General features: G+C 35.8%; 1 protein-coding gene across 1 annotated transcript in view; it reads right to left on the minus strand.

Moving 5' to 3' along the window:
- LOC108523542 (contactin-associated protein-like 2) overlaps nucleotides 1-18,405 on the minus strand; it is a 1,139,721-nt gene that overhangs the window by 816,822 nt on the left and 304,494 nt on the right. Inside the window, exon 4 of the mRNA XM_017864187.1 lies at nucleotides 11,448-11,651. Within this exon, the coding sequence (XP_017719676.1) occupies nucleotides 11,448-11,651 (204 nt within the window). The remainder of the gene's footprint in view (nucleotides 1-11,447; nucleotides 11,652-18,405) is intronic.

An 18,405-nucleotide genomic window follows, 5' to 3' on the forward strand; every position in this document is an offset into this window, starting at 1 on the left:
CTCCTTCCTTCCTTCCTTCCTCTCTTTCTTTCCTCTCACTCTTTCTTTCCTTTGCCTCCCTCCCTCCCTTCCTTCCCTCCTTCCTTCCTTGTCCTTCCTTCCCTCTCTCCCTCCCTTCTTCCTTCCTTCCTTTCTCCTTTTGTATGCTAATGCCCCCATACCTTACATATTCTATTATCTTCCTAGAACATCTTTTCTTCATTTATGGTGATGAAATAAAATGTTGATGTGTGATGGTAAATCAGTGTGTATGTGTAAAATGAAACAAGGAAAAGGAGAGGGAAAAGAGGAGGAAGAGGAAGAGAAAGAAAGAAAATTCAGAACTATCTAAGTGAAAAGGTCACATTGAGGTTTATTACTTTAAATATTTACACTAGAAGACTGAGCAGCAGGCAGATACGTCTAATATTTAGGTAACTGCATTAAAGAATGGCAGTAGATATTTGAGTGCATATTTCTCTCTGGCTGTTGTAAATTCCAGTCAGTCAGTAAACTGTTTTCCAGTGTAAAGCTAATAAACTTTTTTCGGTAAGGTCACGTAGTCAGTTATTTCTTTGAAAACAGTAATATCATACCACTATAAGACACAGTTGATTTTAAAAGGTTACTCTACATGTTTCATTTGGGAAAAAAAAATGGAAAGTTTGAAAAAATAAACATCTTTAGATATAATTCAACTGCAGTGTGTGTGTGCACACACATGTGCATGTGTGCATATTTTGTGTGCATGTTTTATGGAGGTACACATATTTTATTTCTGGTTACTCTCCCCCGCTCTTCCTTCTTTTTCTCTATTGGGTTTTGTTTTAAAATAATTTCAGGCTATTTTCCCCGGTAGCACAATTAATACACATTCCTTATTACAAGTAGAGAATATTATGAAGAAACAAGTGAAATGCAATGTAAAAATATTTCCACCTCTACAAATAATTTGGTCTATTTCCTTCCATATATTTTCCACAAACAGTCATGTACCACATGATGACATTTCTTTCAACGATGGACTTCATATGTAATGGTGGTAACATCAAATTTAATACTGTACTTTCACTGTATCCATTGTATTTTTTGACATGCAAATACTTACCAGTTTTCCACATAGTGGACTAAACTATTCTGTACAGTAACATGCTATACAGATTTGTACACTAGGAGCAATACGCTCTACCATATAGCCTAGGTGTGTAGTAAGCTACACAATTTATGTTTGTCTTTGTATACTCTTGTGTTTACAAAGTGTTGAAACTCACATAGAATTTCTCAGAATGCATCCCCATTTTAAAGTGACACATGACTACATATATTTAATTAGATTGATAGATTGATAGATTTTATATCCTACAGGTTTTGTTTAATATTATATAATATCTCCCCATACAATTAAAAGTTAGCACAGACATTTTAAATGCTATCAACATATTTCTATGTGTTTAATTTTTTCCCAATTTTTGACAATGTAATTAATGTTGCAAATTACATATTTGGACTTAAATCCTAGTGGTCATTTCTCTTTTTACCTTATGATTTTGGACCAAAATACTGTATTATAAGAGATTTCAAATGTCCGAAGGCATATTGTCTAGCTATTTTCCTGAAAATATTTTCTGACTTGTAGAACAATACAGAGGATCCTTTTTGTCAAATACTCACCAACACTGATTTATCACTTTAAAATGTATTTACTTAGTTGACAAAAATTAAGCATTGGGTGTTTATATTTTTTTATTTTATGACTTATCTTGTATATCATTGGCCTCTATTTTCTCCTAATGTCTTGGCATTATTATGCAGTGGTATAATTTCTTATTCATGATTGATATTAAACCAGTATATTTGACATTTGTATCTTCCCAGGTTTTGCATGCATTTTAATGTTACTTTTATTTTAATGTAAAAAATAACATTTTATGTAACTAAGTGATACAGAATTTTGTATGACTTTTCTTCTTTGTTATAGAAGCTATTGTGTCTATCGGATCAGATCTTTAATGTCAAAAGTTTTATAATCAAGGGCACATCTTTAAGGTAATGTATCATTACCAGTAAAAAGAACCTAAGTGGAGTTGCGATTTTTAGTATAATACTGTACTTCAGAGTAATAAAAGTTAATACATGGGATACAAGTCATATTCAGGAATGTTTGGACCACTCAAATTGGTAATTGACAAATAAGTCAAATAGCCTAGAATTTTTAACCAATCAAGAGAAACATGTGAGATAGGGGCCAAGATGGCTGAATAGAAGCAGCTGAAGTCTGCAGCGCTCAAGGAGAGGAATGAAAGGGATGAGTAAAGACAGCACTTTCAACTGAAATATTCAGGTTCTCACACTGAGATGGATTAGGAAAAAACCTCACACATGGAGAATGAAGAAAAGCAGGATGGGGCTATGGCCTACCCAGGAGCAACATGGAGTCATGGGAACCCCCAACCCCTGCCAAGGGAAGCAGTGAGTGACTAAGTGACCCCAAGAAATCATGCTTCTCCCGTGGATATTAGCAACTCACAGATTAGGATATTAGCAACTTACAGATTAGGAGACCCATGACACCAGAGCCTTGGGTCTGACACACAGAGCTGTGTGGAGTCTTGGCAGAGCAACCGCTCAACCATGCACAGAGACAGAGTGGAGCTTTACAAACTCCACCCTGGGACTTCCAACAAAGGTGTCTGCAACTCAGGCAAGGTGGGAGGTCTGCACGTACCCCTAGGAAGGGGGCAGAATCCAGGGAGCCGAGTGGCATTGTTCTGCGGGCCCTATTTGCATGGCACCCTACAAGATAAGACCCACTGGCTTGGAATTTCAGCCAGCCACTGGGAACAGGGCAAAGCCTGCCTGAGACCAGACGGAGCCTCGAGGAGAGGTGCAGACACCATCTCTGCTATTTGGTTGACTGGGCCATTCTAGCCTGTGGGCTTTGGAGAATCCAAAGGGTCCAGATGAGGAGGAAGGGTTCCCCAGAAGCGTAACACGGTGGCTTTGCCAGATCATGGTCAGACTGCTTCTTTAAGCAGAGCCCTGATCCATTCCTCCTACTGGGTGGGACCTTCCAACGGGGGCCCTCCAGCCACACCTGCCTGTATGACAGAGCTATTTTCTATCCCTGGGATGGAGTGACCAAGGGAGGGGAGGGTCGCCACCTGAGTATGTTGGACGATTCGGTCATTCCACAGCCTGTGGGCTTTGGAGAGTCCAAGCTGATGGGGAAAAAGGCCGTTCCCCACCACAACACAGCTGCTTTGTGAAGGCACGGCCAGACTGCTTCTTTAAGTGCCCCATCCCCGCATCCACTCCCTCACAGGGCAGGTCCTCCCAGCTGCGGCCTCTGGCCACCCTTGCCTCTGTACTCCATGGGACAAAGTGCCTGAGGGGTGGGGCAGGTCACCAACTTGGACATTCAGGCTTCTCAGCGAGTCCAGCCTGTGGGCCTTGGAGAGCCCAAACCGATTAGAGGCTGAAGAAATCTCCAACACAGCACACAGCAGCTCTATTGAAAAGCAGCCAGACTGCTTTTTAAAGTTGATCCCTGATCTCATTTCTCCTGAGTGAGACCTCCCAACAGTGTTCTCCAGCCACGTCTCCAGGCACATTTGGGCCAGCAATAGGTCAGTATATCCCTAGGATGAAACTTCTAGAGGAAGGAGCAGGCTGCCATTTTGCTGTCCTGCAGCCTTCATTGATAATATTATACCTCCAGTTACAGGAAAAATTGAGGCAACTAGGATCTGGAGTGGACTCCCAGCAAATCACAATAGCCCTATGGATGAGTGGCTAGACTTCAATAGGGCTATTAAAAAAAAAAAAAAAAAAAAAAAAAAACCAGAAAACAACAACAACAAATCCCACAAAACCCCATCCCAAATCAACAACTTCAAAGATTGAAGTAGATAAACCCACAAAAATGAGAAGCAATCAATGCAAAAATGCTAAAAAATCAAAAGCCAGAGTGCCCCTTTTCCTCCACATGACTGCAACACCTCTCCAGGAGGGCTCAGAACTGGACTGACGCTGAGATGGCTGAAACGACAGAAATAGGCTTCAGAAGGTGGGTAATAACAAACTTCACTGAGGTAAAGGAGCATGTGGTACACCATGCAAAGAAGCTAAGAATCATGATAAAACAATATGGGATCTGATAGCCAAAAGACCCAGTTTAGAGAGGAACATAATTGACCTGTTAGAGCTGAAAAACACATTGTGAGAACTTCACAATGCAATCACAAGTATTAATAGCAGGACAAACAAAGCAGAGGAAGGAATCTCAGAGCTTGAAGACTATCTTTCTGAAATAAGACAGGCAGACAAGAATAGAGAAAAAATAATGAAAAGGAATGAACCAAACCTCTGAGAAATATGGGATCATATAAAGAGACTAAACCTACAACTGATTGGGGTACCTGAGAGAGACAGGGAGAATGGAACCAAATTGGAAAACATACTTCAGGATATGATCCAGGAGAACTTCCCCAACCTAGCAAGAAGGCCAACATTCAAATTCAGGAAATGCAGAGAACCTCAGTAAGATACTCCATGAGAAGATCATCCCCAAGACACATAATCATCAGATTCTCTGAGGTTGAAATGAAAGAAAAAATGTTAAAGGCATCCAGAGAGAAAGGCCAGAAGGCCAGGTCACCTACAAAGGGAAGCCCATCAGACTAACAGTGGATCTCTCAGCAGAAACCCTACAATCTAGAAGAGATTGGGGGCCAATATTCAATATTCTTAAATAAAAGAATTTCCAACCCAGAACTTCAGTCAAACTAAGCTTCAGAAGCGAAGGAGAAATAAGATCCTTTTCAGACAAGAAAATGCTGAGGGAATTTGTTACCACCAGACCTGCCTTGCAAGAGCTCCTGAAGGAAGCACTAAATATAAAAAGGAAAACCCATTATGAGCCACTACAGAAACACACCAAAATACACAGACCAGTGACACTATGAAGCAACTGCATAAACAAGTCTGCAAACTAACCAGCTAGCATCATGATGACAGAATCAAATCCACACACAACAATACTAGCCTTAAATGTAAAAGGGCTAAATGACCCAATTAAAAGACACAGAGACAAGCTGGATAAAGAGTCAAGACCCAATAGTATGCTGTCTTTATGAGACCCATCTCGCATGCAAACATGCACATAGGCTCAAAATAAAGGGATGGAGAAAAATTTACGAAGCAAATGGAAAACAGAAAAAAGCAGGGGTTGCAATTATAGTTTCTGACAAAATAGACTTTAAACCACTAAAAATCAAAAAACACAAAGAAGGGCATTAAATAATGGTAAAAGGTTAAATTCAACAAGAAGAGTTAACTATCATAAATATATATGCACCCAGTACTGGAGCACCCAGATTCATAAAGCAAGTTCTTAGAGGTCTTCAAAGAGACTTAGATCCCCACACAATAAAAATGGGAGACTTTAATACCCCACTGATAATATTAGACAGATCGTCGAGGCAGAAAATTAACAAAGACATCCAACTTCAACTCAGCTTTGGATCAAGTAGACCTGATAGATATATACAGAATTCTCCACCCCAAAACACCAGAATATGCATACTTCTCATCACCACATGGCACTTACTCTAACATTGATGATATAATTGAAAGTAAAACACTCCACCGCAAATGAAAAAGAACCAAAATCATAACAAAGAGTCTCTCAGACCACAGCACAATCAACTTAGAACTCAAGATTAAGAAATTCACTTAAAACCACACAACTAGATGGAAACTGAACAACCTGCTCCTTAGTGACTCTTGGGTGAATAATAAAACTAAAGGAGGAATCAAGATTTTCTTTGAAACTAATGAGAACAAAGATACAAAGTACCAGAATCTCTGGGATGCAGCTAAAACTGTGTTAAGAGGGAAATTTATGGCCCTAAATGCCCACATCAAACAGCTAGAAATATCTTAAGTTAGCAACCTAACATCACAACTAAAAGTACTAGAGAACCAAGAGCAAACAAATCCCAAAGCTAGCAGAAGATAAGAAATAACCAAGATCAGAGCTAAACTGAAGGAATACAGAGACACAAAAAAAATCCTTCAAAAGAAACACAAAAGTCAATGAATCCAGGAGCTGGTTACTATGAGCTGGTTCTGTGTCCCCACCCAAATCTCATCTTGAATTGTAATCCAATTTATAATCCCCATGTGTTGGGGAAGGGACTTCATGGGAAGTGATGAGATCATGTGGGTGGTTCCCCCTTGCTGTTCTCATCATAGTGAGTGAGTTCTCATGACATCTGATGGTTTTATAAAGGGCTTTCCCTGACTTCACTCTGCACTTCTCTCTCCTGCTGCCATGTGAAGAAGGATGTGTTTGCTTCCCTTTCAGCCATGATTGTAAGTTTCCTGAGGCCTCTCCAGTCATGTGAAACTCTAAGTCAATTAAAACTCTTTCCTTTATAAATTACCCAGTCTTGGGCAGTTCTCTATAGGAGTGTGAGAATGGACTAATACACTGTTTTTTTGAAATAATTAATAAAATAGATAGACCATTAGCTAGACTAATAAAGAAGAAAAGAGTGAAGTTTCAAATAAACACAACCAGAAATGACAAGGGGGCATCACCACTGACCCCACAGAAATACATTTGTATTTCCCTATAGAAATATGTTTATAGTTCTCTATAATTTTTATATTATTCTCTGTACCATCAGAAAATACTATAAACACTTCTATGCACATGAACTAGAAAATCGAGAAGAAATGGATAAATTTCTGGACACATTTACCCTTCCAAGACTACACCAGAAAGAAATTGATTCCCTAAGCTAGACCAATAATCACTTCAGAAAATGAGGCAGTAATAAATAGCCTACCAATCAAAAGAGCCTAGGACCAAACAGACTCACAGCTGAGTTCTACCAGAGGTCCAAAGAAGAGCTGATACCATTCCTATTTAAAATATTCCAAAAAATTTAAAAGGAAGGACTCCTCTCTAACACATTCTATGAGGCCAAAACCTGGCAGAGACACAACAACAACAACAACAACAACAAAAACTTCACGCCAATATTTCTGAGGAACATCTATGCAAAAATCCTCAGCAAGGTACTGGCAAACTGAATCCAGCAGCACATCAAAAAGTGTATCTGCTGCAATCAAGTAGGCTTCATCCCTGAGATGCAAGGTTGGTTCAGTGTACACAAATCAAGAAATGTGATTAATCACATAAATAGATATAAAGACAAAAACCACATGATTATCTCAGTAGATGCAGAAAAGTTCTTCAATGAAATTTAACATCCCTTCATATTAAACACTCTCAGTTAACTAGGTTTTGAAGGAATATACCTCAAAATAATAAGAGTCATCTGTGACAAACCCACAGCTAGTATCATACTGAATGGGCAAAAGCTGGAAGCATTCCTCTTGAAAACTGGCACAAGACAAGGATGCCTTCTCTCACCGTGACTATTCAACATAGTATTGGCTATCCTGACCAGGGCAATCAGTCAAGAGAAAGAAATAAAGGGTATTCAAATAGGAAGAGAGGAAATCAGATTATCTTTGCAGATGTCATGATCCTATACCTAGAAAACCTCATCATCTTAGCCAAAAAGATTCTTAAGCTGATATGCAACATCAGCAAAGTCTCAGGATACAAAATCAATGTGCAAAAATCACAAGCATTCCTATAAACCAACAACAAGCAATCAGAGAGTCAAATTACGAATGAACCACCCTTCACAATTACTGAAAATAACATGAAATACCTAGGACACAGCTAACAAGGGAAGTGAAGGACCTTGTCAAGAGCTACAAACCTCTGCTCAAAGAAATCAGAGATGACATAAATAAATGGAAAAACATTCCATGCTCATGGATAGGAAGGATAGGAATAATCAACATCATGAAAATGGCCATATTGTCAAAAACAATACACAGATTCAATGTTACTTCCATAAAACTACCACTGACATTCTTCAGAGAATTTTTTAAAATTATTTTAAAATTTACATGAAACCCAAAAAGGGCCTAATGGCCAACACAATCCTAAGTAAAAAGAACAAAGCTAGAGGCATCACACTACCCAACTTCAAACTATACTGCAAGGCCACAGTAACAAAAACAGCATGGTACTTGTGTGAACAGACACCTAGATCAATGGGACAGAGTATAGAACTCAGAAATAAGACCATACACCTACAACCATCTGATCTTCAACAAACCTGACAAAAACAAACAATTGGGAAAGGATTTCTCATTGAATAAATGGAGATGGGGGAGAACTGGCTAGTCATATGCAGAAAACTGAAACTGGACCCCTTCCTTACACCATATATAAAATCAACTCAAGCTGAATTAAAGACTTAAACATAAAACCAAAAATTATAAAAACCGTAGAAGAAAATCTAGGCAATACCATTGAGGACATGGGCAAAGGCAAAGATTTCATGATGGAGATACCAAAAGAATTGCAACAAAAGCAAAAATTGACAAATGGGATATAATTAAACTAAAGAGCTTCTGCACAGTAAAAGAAACTATCATCAGAGTGAACAGACAAACTACAGAACGGGAAACAAGTTTTGCAATCTATCCATCTGAAAAAGGTCTAATATGCAGCTTCTACAAGGAACTTAAACAAATTTACAAGATAAAAACAAACAACGCCCATTAAAATGTGGGCAAAGTACATGAACAGATAGTTCTCAAAAAAAGATATGCATGTGGCCAACAAGCAGGGAATAAAAAGCTCTACATCCCTGATCATTAGAGAAATGAAAATCAAAACTGCAATGAGATATCATCTCAAAATGATTATTATTGAAAAGTCAAAAAACAACAGATACTGGTAAAGCTGCAGAGAAAAAGGAAAGCTTTTATGCTGATGGTGGGAGGGTAAATTAGTTCAATCATTGTGGAGGACAGTGTGAAGACTCCTCAAAGATCTAGAGGCAGAAATACCATTTGATCCAGCAATTCCATTACTGGGTATAAAACCCAAAAGAATATAAATCATTCTATTATAAAGATACATGCACACATATGTCCATTGCAGCACTATTCACAATAGCAAAGTCATGAACTCAACCTAAATGCCCATCAATGATAGACTGGACAAAGAAAATGTGGCACATATACACCATGGAATACTATGCAGCCATAAAAAGAAATAAGATCTTGTCCTTTGTAGGACATGGATGGAGCTGGAGGCTATTGTCCTCAGCAAACTAATGTAGGAACAGAAAGCCAAATACCACATGTTCTCACTTATAATTGAGAGCTGAATGATGAGAACACATAAACACATGGAGAGGAAAAACACACAATGGGGCCTGTCAGAGGGTTGGGTGGGGAGGAAGGACAGCATCAGGAAGAATAGCTAACGTAAGCTGGCCTTAACACCTAGGTGATAGGATGATCTGTGCAGACAACCATCACGGAACACGTTTACCTACGTAACAAAGTTGCACATCCTTCACATGCACCCATGAACTTAAATTTAAAAAAAGAGAAAGAGGTACCATTACTTTGCCAAAACTATAATTTTGAATGCCAGTACCAATATTGCAGATCTTGACTTTAGCTTTAAGTAAATCCTAGCTACATCATCAACATACAGACCTACATTGTTATTGTCCATTAAAAAACAACAACAGGTTCAGGAATGGTGGCTCATGCTTGTAATCTCAGCACTTTGGGAGGTCAAGGCAGGCAGATCATTTGAGGTCAGGAGTTTGAAACCAACCTGGCCAACATGGTGAAACCCTCTCTCTACTAAAAATACAAAAATTAGCCAGGCATGGTGGGGGGAGCATGTAACCCTAGCTACTCAGGAGGCTGAGGCAGGAGTATCACTTGAGCCCGGGAGGCAGAGGTGGCAGTGAGCAGAGATCATGCCACTGAACTCCAGCCTGGGTGACAGGGTGAGACTCTGACTCAAAAATAAGTTAATAAATAAATGAAAAATAATAAAAAATAAAAACAACAACAACCGCACATAAAACAATAACTTCTTTAAATTCAGATGTTTCAGCAGCCAACATATCATTTCTCTGTGTTCTTTCTCTCTAGTTAACTGTAGTCAAAATATTTAAATACGCCTTTCATTCTTTCTTTACCTAGAAAATTTGTCTTTTCTATTCCACTGAATGGAAATTAACAGTAACCTCCATGCTATTAAGCCCAATATTTGCCTCTCTGTCTTCATCTTACGTGACATTTAGAGGAATTCAACAGTTGACAACCACTTTTGTGTCCTTGATTTCTGTGATACTACACTTTCTTCATTTTCTCCTACTCACTATTCACGACTACTTAGTCTGCATTTTAGTCTTCTCTCAATCTCGTATCCCAACTTCCATAATAGAAAGTTCTACTTAGATGTTTAATAAGCAGAATTAACCATGTCCAAACTGATCTCTAGAGTTCCTCCTAAAGTCTTCTCTATTTCTGAAAATGACACTAATGTCCATTTGGTGCTGAAACCCAAATCCTAGGGCTCATTCTTTATTTCTACTCTTTTCTTCTTACGCTATATTCAACCCATCATACGTCATGCTGAATGTACCACTAAAATAATTTCCTTAATTGAAATATTTCTCTGCATCTCCCCTGATAACCACCTCATACAAGCAGTACTATCTCTTACCCAAACTATGCAGAAGTTCTGCTGCGACTCTCATATCTACACAAGTAATTCTGGAAGTCTCAATGCACTTGTTAAAAGTAAGATGATAAAGCCATACAGTTTAATGCGTTCCAACAGCTTCCTATTCTTAAAAATAATATCTAAACAATTTGGCATGCCCTGCAGGATCCCACAGGATTTGGGCAATTTCCACCTCTTGGATTTCATCTTCTGTCTTAATAACCCACAGCATTTATGCACAGCAGCATCCTTCCTGTTTCTTGAGCATGCTTTTTGTCTTCAATGTTCTCTTCCTATGTAATCCCATTTCTCTCATGTTTTCATGGCTAGTTCCTTTTCATCACTCAGATCTCATCTTAAATATTTTCTCCTCAGAGTAGGCTTTCGTCACTACACATTCCAATATTGGCCCTGTTGCCTTTGAACAGGACATATTAAACTATTTCCCTTATCATATCAATCTTCTCAACTGGTTCATATCTATTATTTGAAGTCATTCATTTTTGCTTAGTTGTTTTAAAATAAGAATAATAAATGCTATATTGTCTGATACCTCCATTAGGTCATGAACTTAATGAGCTTAAGGATTTTGTCTACTTGTTCCCTGCTATAGGCCAAAGACTAGTATAGCACCTTGTATAGCAGAGGTGTTTAATAAATATTTTTTGAATGAATAGGTATTTCATTATATACCAACTGTTATACATTAAGAATGAATTGACAACATAATATGAGCTCTTTTTATAATTTACATTTTAAAGAATTGAGCAACATGAACGTTTTCCTAATGGGAACATCCATAATGGAAAGAATAGTACTGAGAATCAGAACATACCTAAGTTTAAACTGAGGACCAGCTTGGCTTTTTTCAATTCCAAGGTAATGTAATCTCCTTGCTGTCCTTCTCCGTGCAAGATTACTCCTTCACTTTCAGACGTTTTAAATTTCAAGGCAATGACATCTTTCAGTGTTTTCATCTTCTTGTTTCTGAATCTATATGGTAATACAACATGGCCATCAAAGTTGATAACATCAGCCCCTAAAACAAACAAACAAAAAAATGAGTTTAGTCACCTATGTTACCAACCACTTCAAATAGATGTCTGCAAAGAATAAATGAGAATTAAATAAGTGTTTTCTTTTTTTGAGACGGAGTCTCGCTCTGTCGCCCAGGCTGGAATGCAGTGGATTAAATAAGTGTTTTCTTGAAAATTGACAGTCCTCTGTTTTATTCTATTCCTTCTTTTGATTTTGTGTTGTTTTTTAAAGGAGATTTTATGGAGAGTATTGATAAAAATGCTCATAAAAGCTCTATCAGTTGAACATTTTACTTTAATTACAAAATTAGTAATCTAAATTCAATGGGTTATATGCCTCAAATCTTAACTTAGGAATCTAGAGTTTAGTCCAAAATAGTAAAATTTTTAAATCTCTAACAGATTAATAAATGTTTTATTCCTTAATAATTCCTCATGATTTTAAGTATATATTTTATTCAAAACGTTGCTTTCTTTGATGTAAGAATGAAGGCACTTGGAATGTGATCTTTTATGCTATTCTCATTTTTTTTCTAATGGTTTTTATATTTCACCACAATTTTAGTAAACCTTGTTGTAGTATTCAGAGTTTACAACCAACTTAATTTTCAGAAACTTCTTAACATTTATTCTTAGGAATCAGTCTGTCTCAAATTTCTTATTACTTCCTTGCATTTGGAATGGAGAATTGGGCACCATTGTTTGTTTTTTCTCTACGTTGGACACAGATATCTCCACTTATCCATATATGAGTTTGAAGAACAAATAACCAGCATATACTATGACTCCAGCAGCTCTAATTTTAGTTTTAGGGGAATATATTAAAATGAGGAAAGTATGTAATCTTTTTTTTAAAAAAAATGTGAAATTTTGTCACTATGATCCGAAATATGTGATTGTGAGGATCCATTTTATAACTACTATTTATTTCACACCAGAAATAAAAATGAGATGATATTATTTATTAAGCATTATTGGTCAATGCATTCTCAATTCATGGGATGATTCAAAAATGCAATGTAACCATTCAGATCAAATACTGAGTTCAAATAGAAGCTTCGTTACCATGATCAAATCTTCATTGTTAAAAATATTTTCAATAGACTATTTCAGTAAGCTTTTCATTTTTAAATCATAAAAAGCGTAGTCAAATGGAACAGCTCTAATAACTTTAGAATTACAAGCCTGGAGAAAGCTAGCCTCTAGGTTTTGGGCAAGGTCTGGTTAAAGAACTCCAGAGGGAGACATTGGAGAAAAATAATAGCCAGTTTAAAGCCTGTCAGAGAAATATTTTCTCATTTCATGTCCTAGTTCTCTGGCACTTGTTTACTTCAATCACCACCAGAAACACTTTGGTTTGCCTTGTAAGTGGAGCATACCACCAAATAAATCCCGATGGTGGCCACAGTAGAGATGTAGAGCTGCCAGAACCACATCCACNCGTAGTCAAATGGAACAGCTCTAATAACTTTAGAATTACAAGCCTGGAGAAAGCTAGCCTCTAGGTTTTGGGCAAGGTCTGGTTAAAGAACTCCAGAGGGAGACATTGGAGAAAATAATAGCCAGTTTAAAGCCTGTCAGAGAAATATTTTCTCATTTCATGTCCTAGTTCTCTGGCACTTGTTTACTTCAATCACCACCAGAAACACTTTGGTTTGCCTTGTAAGTGGAGCATACCACCAAATAAATCCCGATGGTGGCCACAGTAGAGATGTAGAGCTGCCAGAACCACATCCACTCTTTGTTTGTGTTGAGTTTACCTCATTCTATGAAGTGAATTGTTGTGAATACAGTCACTTTGAATATTACTTAAAATGAAATCTAAGCTTGCCTTTCAAATCATTGATGGCTTTCACGTACTTTGAAAATATTTATGCTAGTATCTCAAATATTTATGCTTTTAAATAAGTTTGTACAATGTTATATGATAAAGCATTCAGAAAAAATATGACTTTAAACTTTAAGTTTTAATTCTTATAATCAGCTCTTTATTGCCCATAAAAAGACTTTCTTAATCAACAGAATTCTGTTCTCTGAGACTGTGAATCACAGAGGTTTATTTTAATATGAGGGAAAAAATCAACTGTTAAATTTTGGCTTCTGCTAACACTGCAAAGGCAATTAGACTTTAGCTTAATCATATATACTGTCACAGCTGAATTTCAATGGCAGTATCTTTATCATCTGCAATGAGAAATAAAGGAGAGAAAAAAAAGGAATTTGATTTTCAGATTCCAACTTGAACTTATAATCCAGCAGTTGATAGATACTTTTCGTCTTGAAAAGTGAATAAAAGAAACACAGATGAGAGTAAATTCTGAACTCTAGACAGTAGTTTTGCAGTCAATTTCCTATCAGTGACAGTTAAATAATAGACACATCATTGTTTTAAACACCTTCAGCATATTTTAATTGATGTAACATATTTCTAATTCATCTCTCAGGAAGTAAATGTTCCCTGAGCTTGTATTCAGGGAACAAGAATCACCTCCTCTATGCTTTCTTCTAAATCAAAACACATTTAATTCTAGGTACAGAATACTGATTTATGAAAATGTTAATGCATTTCTGTCTTACTTTTAGAGCAATGAGAAAATGTGACAGAAAGGTTGAAGATGGCTTATTTTTTTCAGACAATCCTAAGATATTAATAAAAACAGGAAGGAAAGCTATTCATGTAGACCAAGTCTCACTTTACAAATAAATGGTAAGCAGTCAGGGTCAGCTGGGAAACAAAATGCTCTGTAAGGTAGATTCTCCACAGAGAAAAACAAAAAGTTTCAACATATTTTCCCATCTATCTAGCCATCTATCTAAAACAAAATTAAAAGTTGTTTTCTATGAATGGGTTAAATGCTTCCAAAATATCAGCATGTCCTCTTGTGGATATAAGCTCAGAACTGGCTTGAAAATTATAAAATTTCTAGGAATAATCTATGATATTTACACTTTAATACACACCATGTACTTTTTAAAAAGTCTAGGATATTCTATAATAATGTAAAGAACATCCATCACAGTTTAGCTCTGTTTCCTACAAAAATAGATTAAAATTTCATTTGATACCTAATAATGCATTGTGCTTATTTGGGGACAAGCCACGTTTTTCTTCTATTATCCTGATTGCTTATCACTCCCTAGAATTAAGTTTTCTATGCAGTGATTAAATATGTATGGTTGAACTGTTTAAGCAATCTGAACAATAATGGCTAGTCAAAAAGTGAATGCAAAATCATAGTGTTTCCACAATTTTGTTCCTAACAATAGCTCAGCAAGCTGGTAATATGCCCAGTTCATCAAATCATCATGGTAGAAAGGGCTTTTCAAAACATTTTATTGTTCCTTAGTCTTCACTTTCTAACTTTGAATAAGATAATTTGAAGAAGTGTTTACCATATAAAGATTTTAATATTAAAATTTTATGTTTATTTAATATTTTAATTTTAAAAGATAACTTTGCTATATATTTTATTACAAACTATGTCTATAGCTCAAAAGAAATTAAACAATACAGAAATATAGAAAGTAGAAAGTGAATCCCAACCACAAAAGTTCACCAATGTTAATGGGTACTTAATTGGTGCATATCCTACATTTTATATATTTACCTAAATATCCAACTATCTAAGGTATGGAATAATTCATATGTATCTATATTTAAAGATATAGCTAGATATATCTTTATCTACAGATATAGATATATCTTTATATATAGATACAGATATAGATACATACCTCAGATACAGATAGATACAGATAGATATCTATATATATCTATAGATAGCTATAGATAGATCTATCTATATATCTGAGGGAGGAAGGGAGAAGAATAAGGAGAGTGGGAGGGAGAGAGGGAGAATTTCATTTCATTTAGTCATGGTTCAAATTGTACACTAATAATTTGAGTTTGGGGTGATCTAATATCTATAGTACAGGGAAATTGCATGTTTTAGTTAATTAAAATGTTTTATTAATCTTCATAAAAGGCCCTTATAAAAGTAAGAATATAAAATGTGAAACTGTAGTCTATTTATCTGAAAAAATTAAAAGTATTTGCATATAGCATACCAACAAATAAGTATTCAAGAGTCACTTTTAATACCGCTTCCCTATCAAATTTTTTCAGTTACTTTTACAGGGGATCTGAAAGAAACAAAAGGTTTAAAGAAAAAAAATTAAACAGGCATTATTTCATCTTTTTTCTGAAATAACTAATGATAATATACTATTTGTGATTATTTTAAATTGCATATAAAGAATCTTTATGTATGTACACAGATACACATATGGATAATACTGTATATAGTTTGTGTTTGGTTTTGTTACTGTACATTTTAAAATCTTATTTCATAATTTTGTTTTCTAAAACAGGATTTTGATTAGCTAAAAGGTACCCTCATTTCAGTGTCCAAGTTCTTCAATGAAAATTTTGTTGGAAGTTTGTTTTATTCTCATAAATAAACCTTTTATTTTGGAAAAGTTTAGATTTAGAGAAAAGTTGAAAGGTTGTTGGAAAGATAGGGTTCCCATACCTTTTACCCAGCTTCCTCTAATATTAACATTTTACATAACCTGGTACATTTGTCCACATGAAAATACTATCTTAAGTAAAGTGGTATTCCCTCAAATACAGATTAGACTTGGATTTCACCAGGGTTTCACTAATGCTTTTTTGCTGCTGTTCTAGGACTCAATCCAGGATCTCTCATTGCATTTAGTTATGATGCCTCCCTAGTCACTTCTAATCTGTGACAGTATCCAATTCTTTCCTTGTCTTTCATAACTTTGATCCTCTAGAGGAGCACCAGCCGGGTATTTTGTAGCATCTTTCTCAGTTTGGATTTTTCTGATGTTTTCTTAGGACTAGACTGCATTATTGATATTTGGGGAGAATACCACAGAGTTGTGGAAGCATGTATCTCAAATATATATACTATTTAATTTTCAATTATATAATAGTTCAATAAAGGTAAAAAATTATATAGGTTTTAATTAGAAAAAAAGGAAACAAAATGAAAGACATTCTTTTATAAAAAATAAACTAAAAACTAGTAAATTTGGAACTTTAAATTTTGTGAAAGCATACATCTTTCACAAATACATATAAAGCATGTAAATCTAAAAAAAAAGTAAAAATGTATATTAACCAGTGAGTACAGAATCTAATACTACATAGTTCACACTAATAAATACCAAATCACTTCGAGTTTGAAATGTATTTTATTTCTGAAACTGAAGTTTAAAAATACTAGAAGACAGAATTTGTTTATTTTGCAAATTTCACACAGATGCAAATCTGTGTATTATTTTATTGTCAGATGTCAAAATTTTAGATACATTGATCATTCTTCACAAAAGTGTGACTGCCAACTTCATCTCCTCTCTATTCACCCAGCTTTATTCATTTTTTATGGCATTTATCTCTACCTGATACATTGACATTTGTATATTTACAGCATATCTCCTCTGAGACTTTCTTTTGTTCCATTCTAAAGCCCAGCACTTAAAACAGTGCCTGAAAAACAGTGAATGTTCATTAAATATTTGTTTAATGTTTGAATGTTGTCACTCATATTTCTATTAATTGGATTAAGGTACAATAAACACTGTTATTTCATACTTCATTAAAAAATTAGGATCACTAGATTGGAAGAAGTTTCAAGAATCTCGCTGATCCATCTTGGTGCTACAACTACAAACATACTTGAGGTTTCAATAGTCAGATAAAAACATTGGTAATATTAGGCTACTTTTGGGGAGCTGTGGTGGTGGGCAAGAATGTATTCCATTATTTTAAATTGACTCAGTCCTAGAACAGACACAACTCTTGTGGACTCAATCTCATTCCATCTACACATTGCTTTGATCTGAATACTTTCTTTCTCCTAACCCACTGCCTGTCTTTTTTTCAATGCATCTGTGATATAAACCTAAATAGTTAAAATAGATTTCAAAATATCAGTATAGCTAATTTAGAGTAATAGCAGCAAATGACCTTTTTCCTCATCCTTTAAAATGATCTAGAGATAGAATCTGAAATCATTTCTACTTTGGGGAAAATGGAACAAAACAAAAAACCTCAAGGCTCTTCTTTCCTGCAGGCCAGCATCTCACAGTTTTTGCAATATTTCTGCTTAAAATATGTTGCTTTGCCCTTCAGTGCTTGATATCCCCTAGGACAATGATAACAGTATCAAAAGACTCTCATTTCATTTCTGCATACCATTTAGATTCCAATCCAGTAACTTGGAAGGCTGATCCACATGCATGTTCCACAGGCATATCTCACTCTACCTGCTCAACATATAATTATTTCTCTGAGCCCCACTACTTTTATTATATCCACTATCCAGTCACTCAAGCCAGAGATCTGAAACTTTCTTGAGCTTCTTTTTTTTTTTTTTCCTTTTTGCCTACCCACATTTAGCGAGTTCCAAGACTTGTGAAATATAGAGCTTTGTGCAGTGGCAGTATCATAGCCAGTCAGTTTATCTGAGGTGCAATGATTGTTAATTGAAATTTAATATTTCAATTTGATATTTCACTTTGATATTTTTAAAACTTATAGTACACTTTTGTATGTACTACCATAAGCCCACCATTACCTCACATGTTGCCTATTGTACTAACATTGTTAAGTGATCAACTCTCGTCCATTGGTCTTATTTCTCTTAAATCCAACTGATATGAACAGGAGACAAGAGGGTGGTTCCCTGGCAAAGGCCTCGCCTTCAAGCCTGCAAACTGTGGTGCTAA

The sequence above is a fragment of the Rhinopithecus bieti genome, unplaced genomic scaffold (assembly GCF_001698545.2).
Source record: "Rhinopithecus bieti isolate Rb0 unplaced genomic scaffold, ASM169854v2 scaffold_74573, whole genome shotgun sequence".
Taxonomy (NCBI): Eukaryota; Metazoa; Chordata; class Mammalia; order Primates; family Cercopithecidae; genus Rhinopithecus; species Rhinopithecus bieti.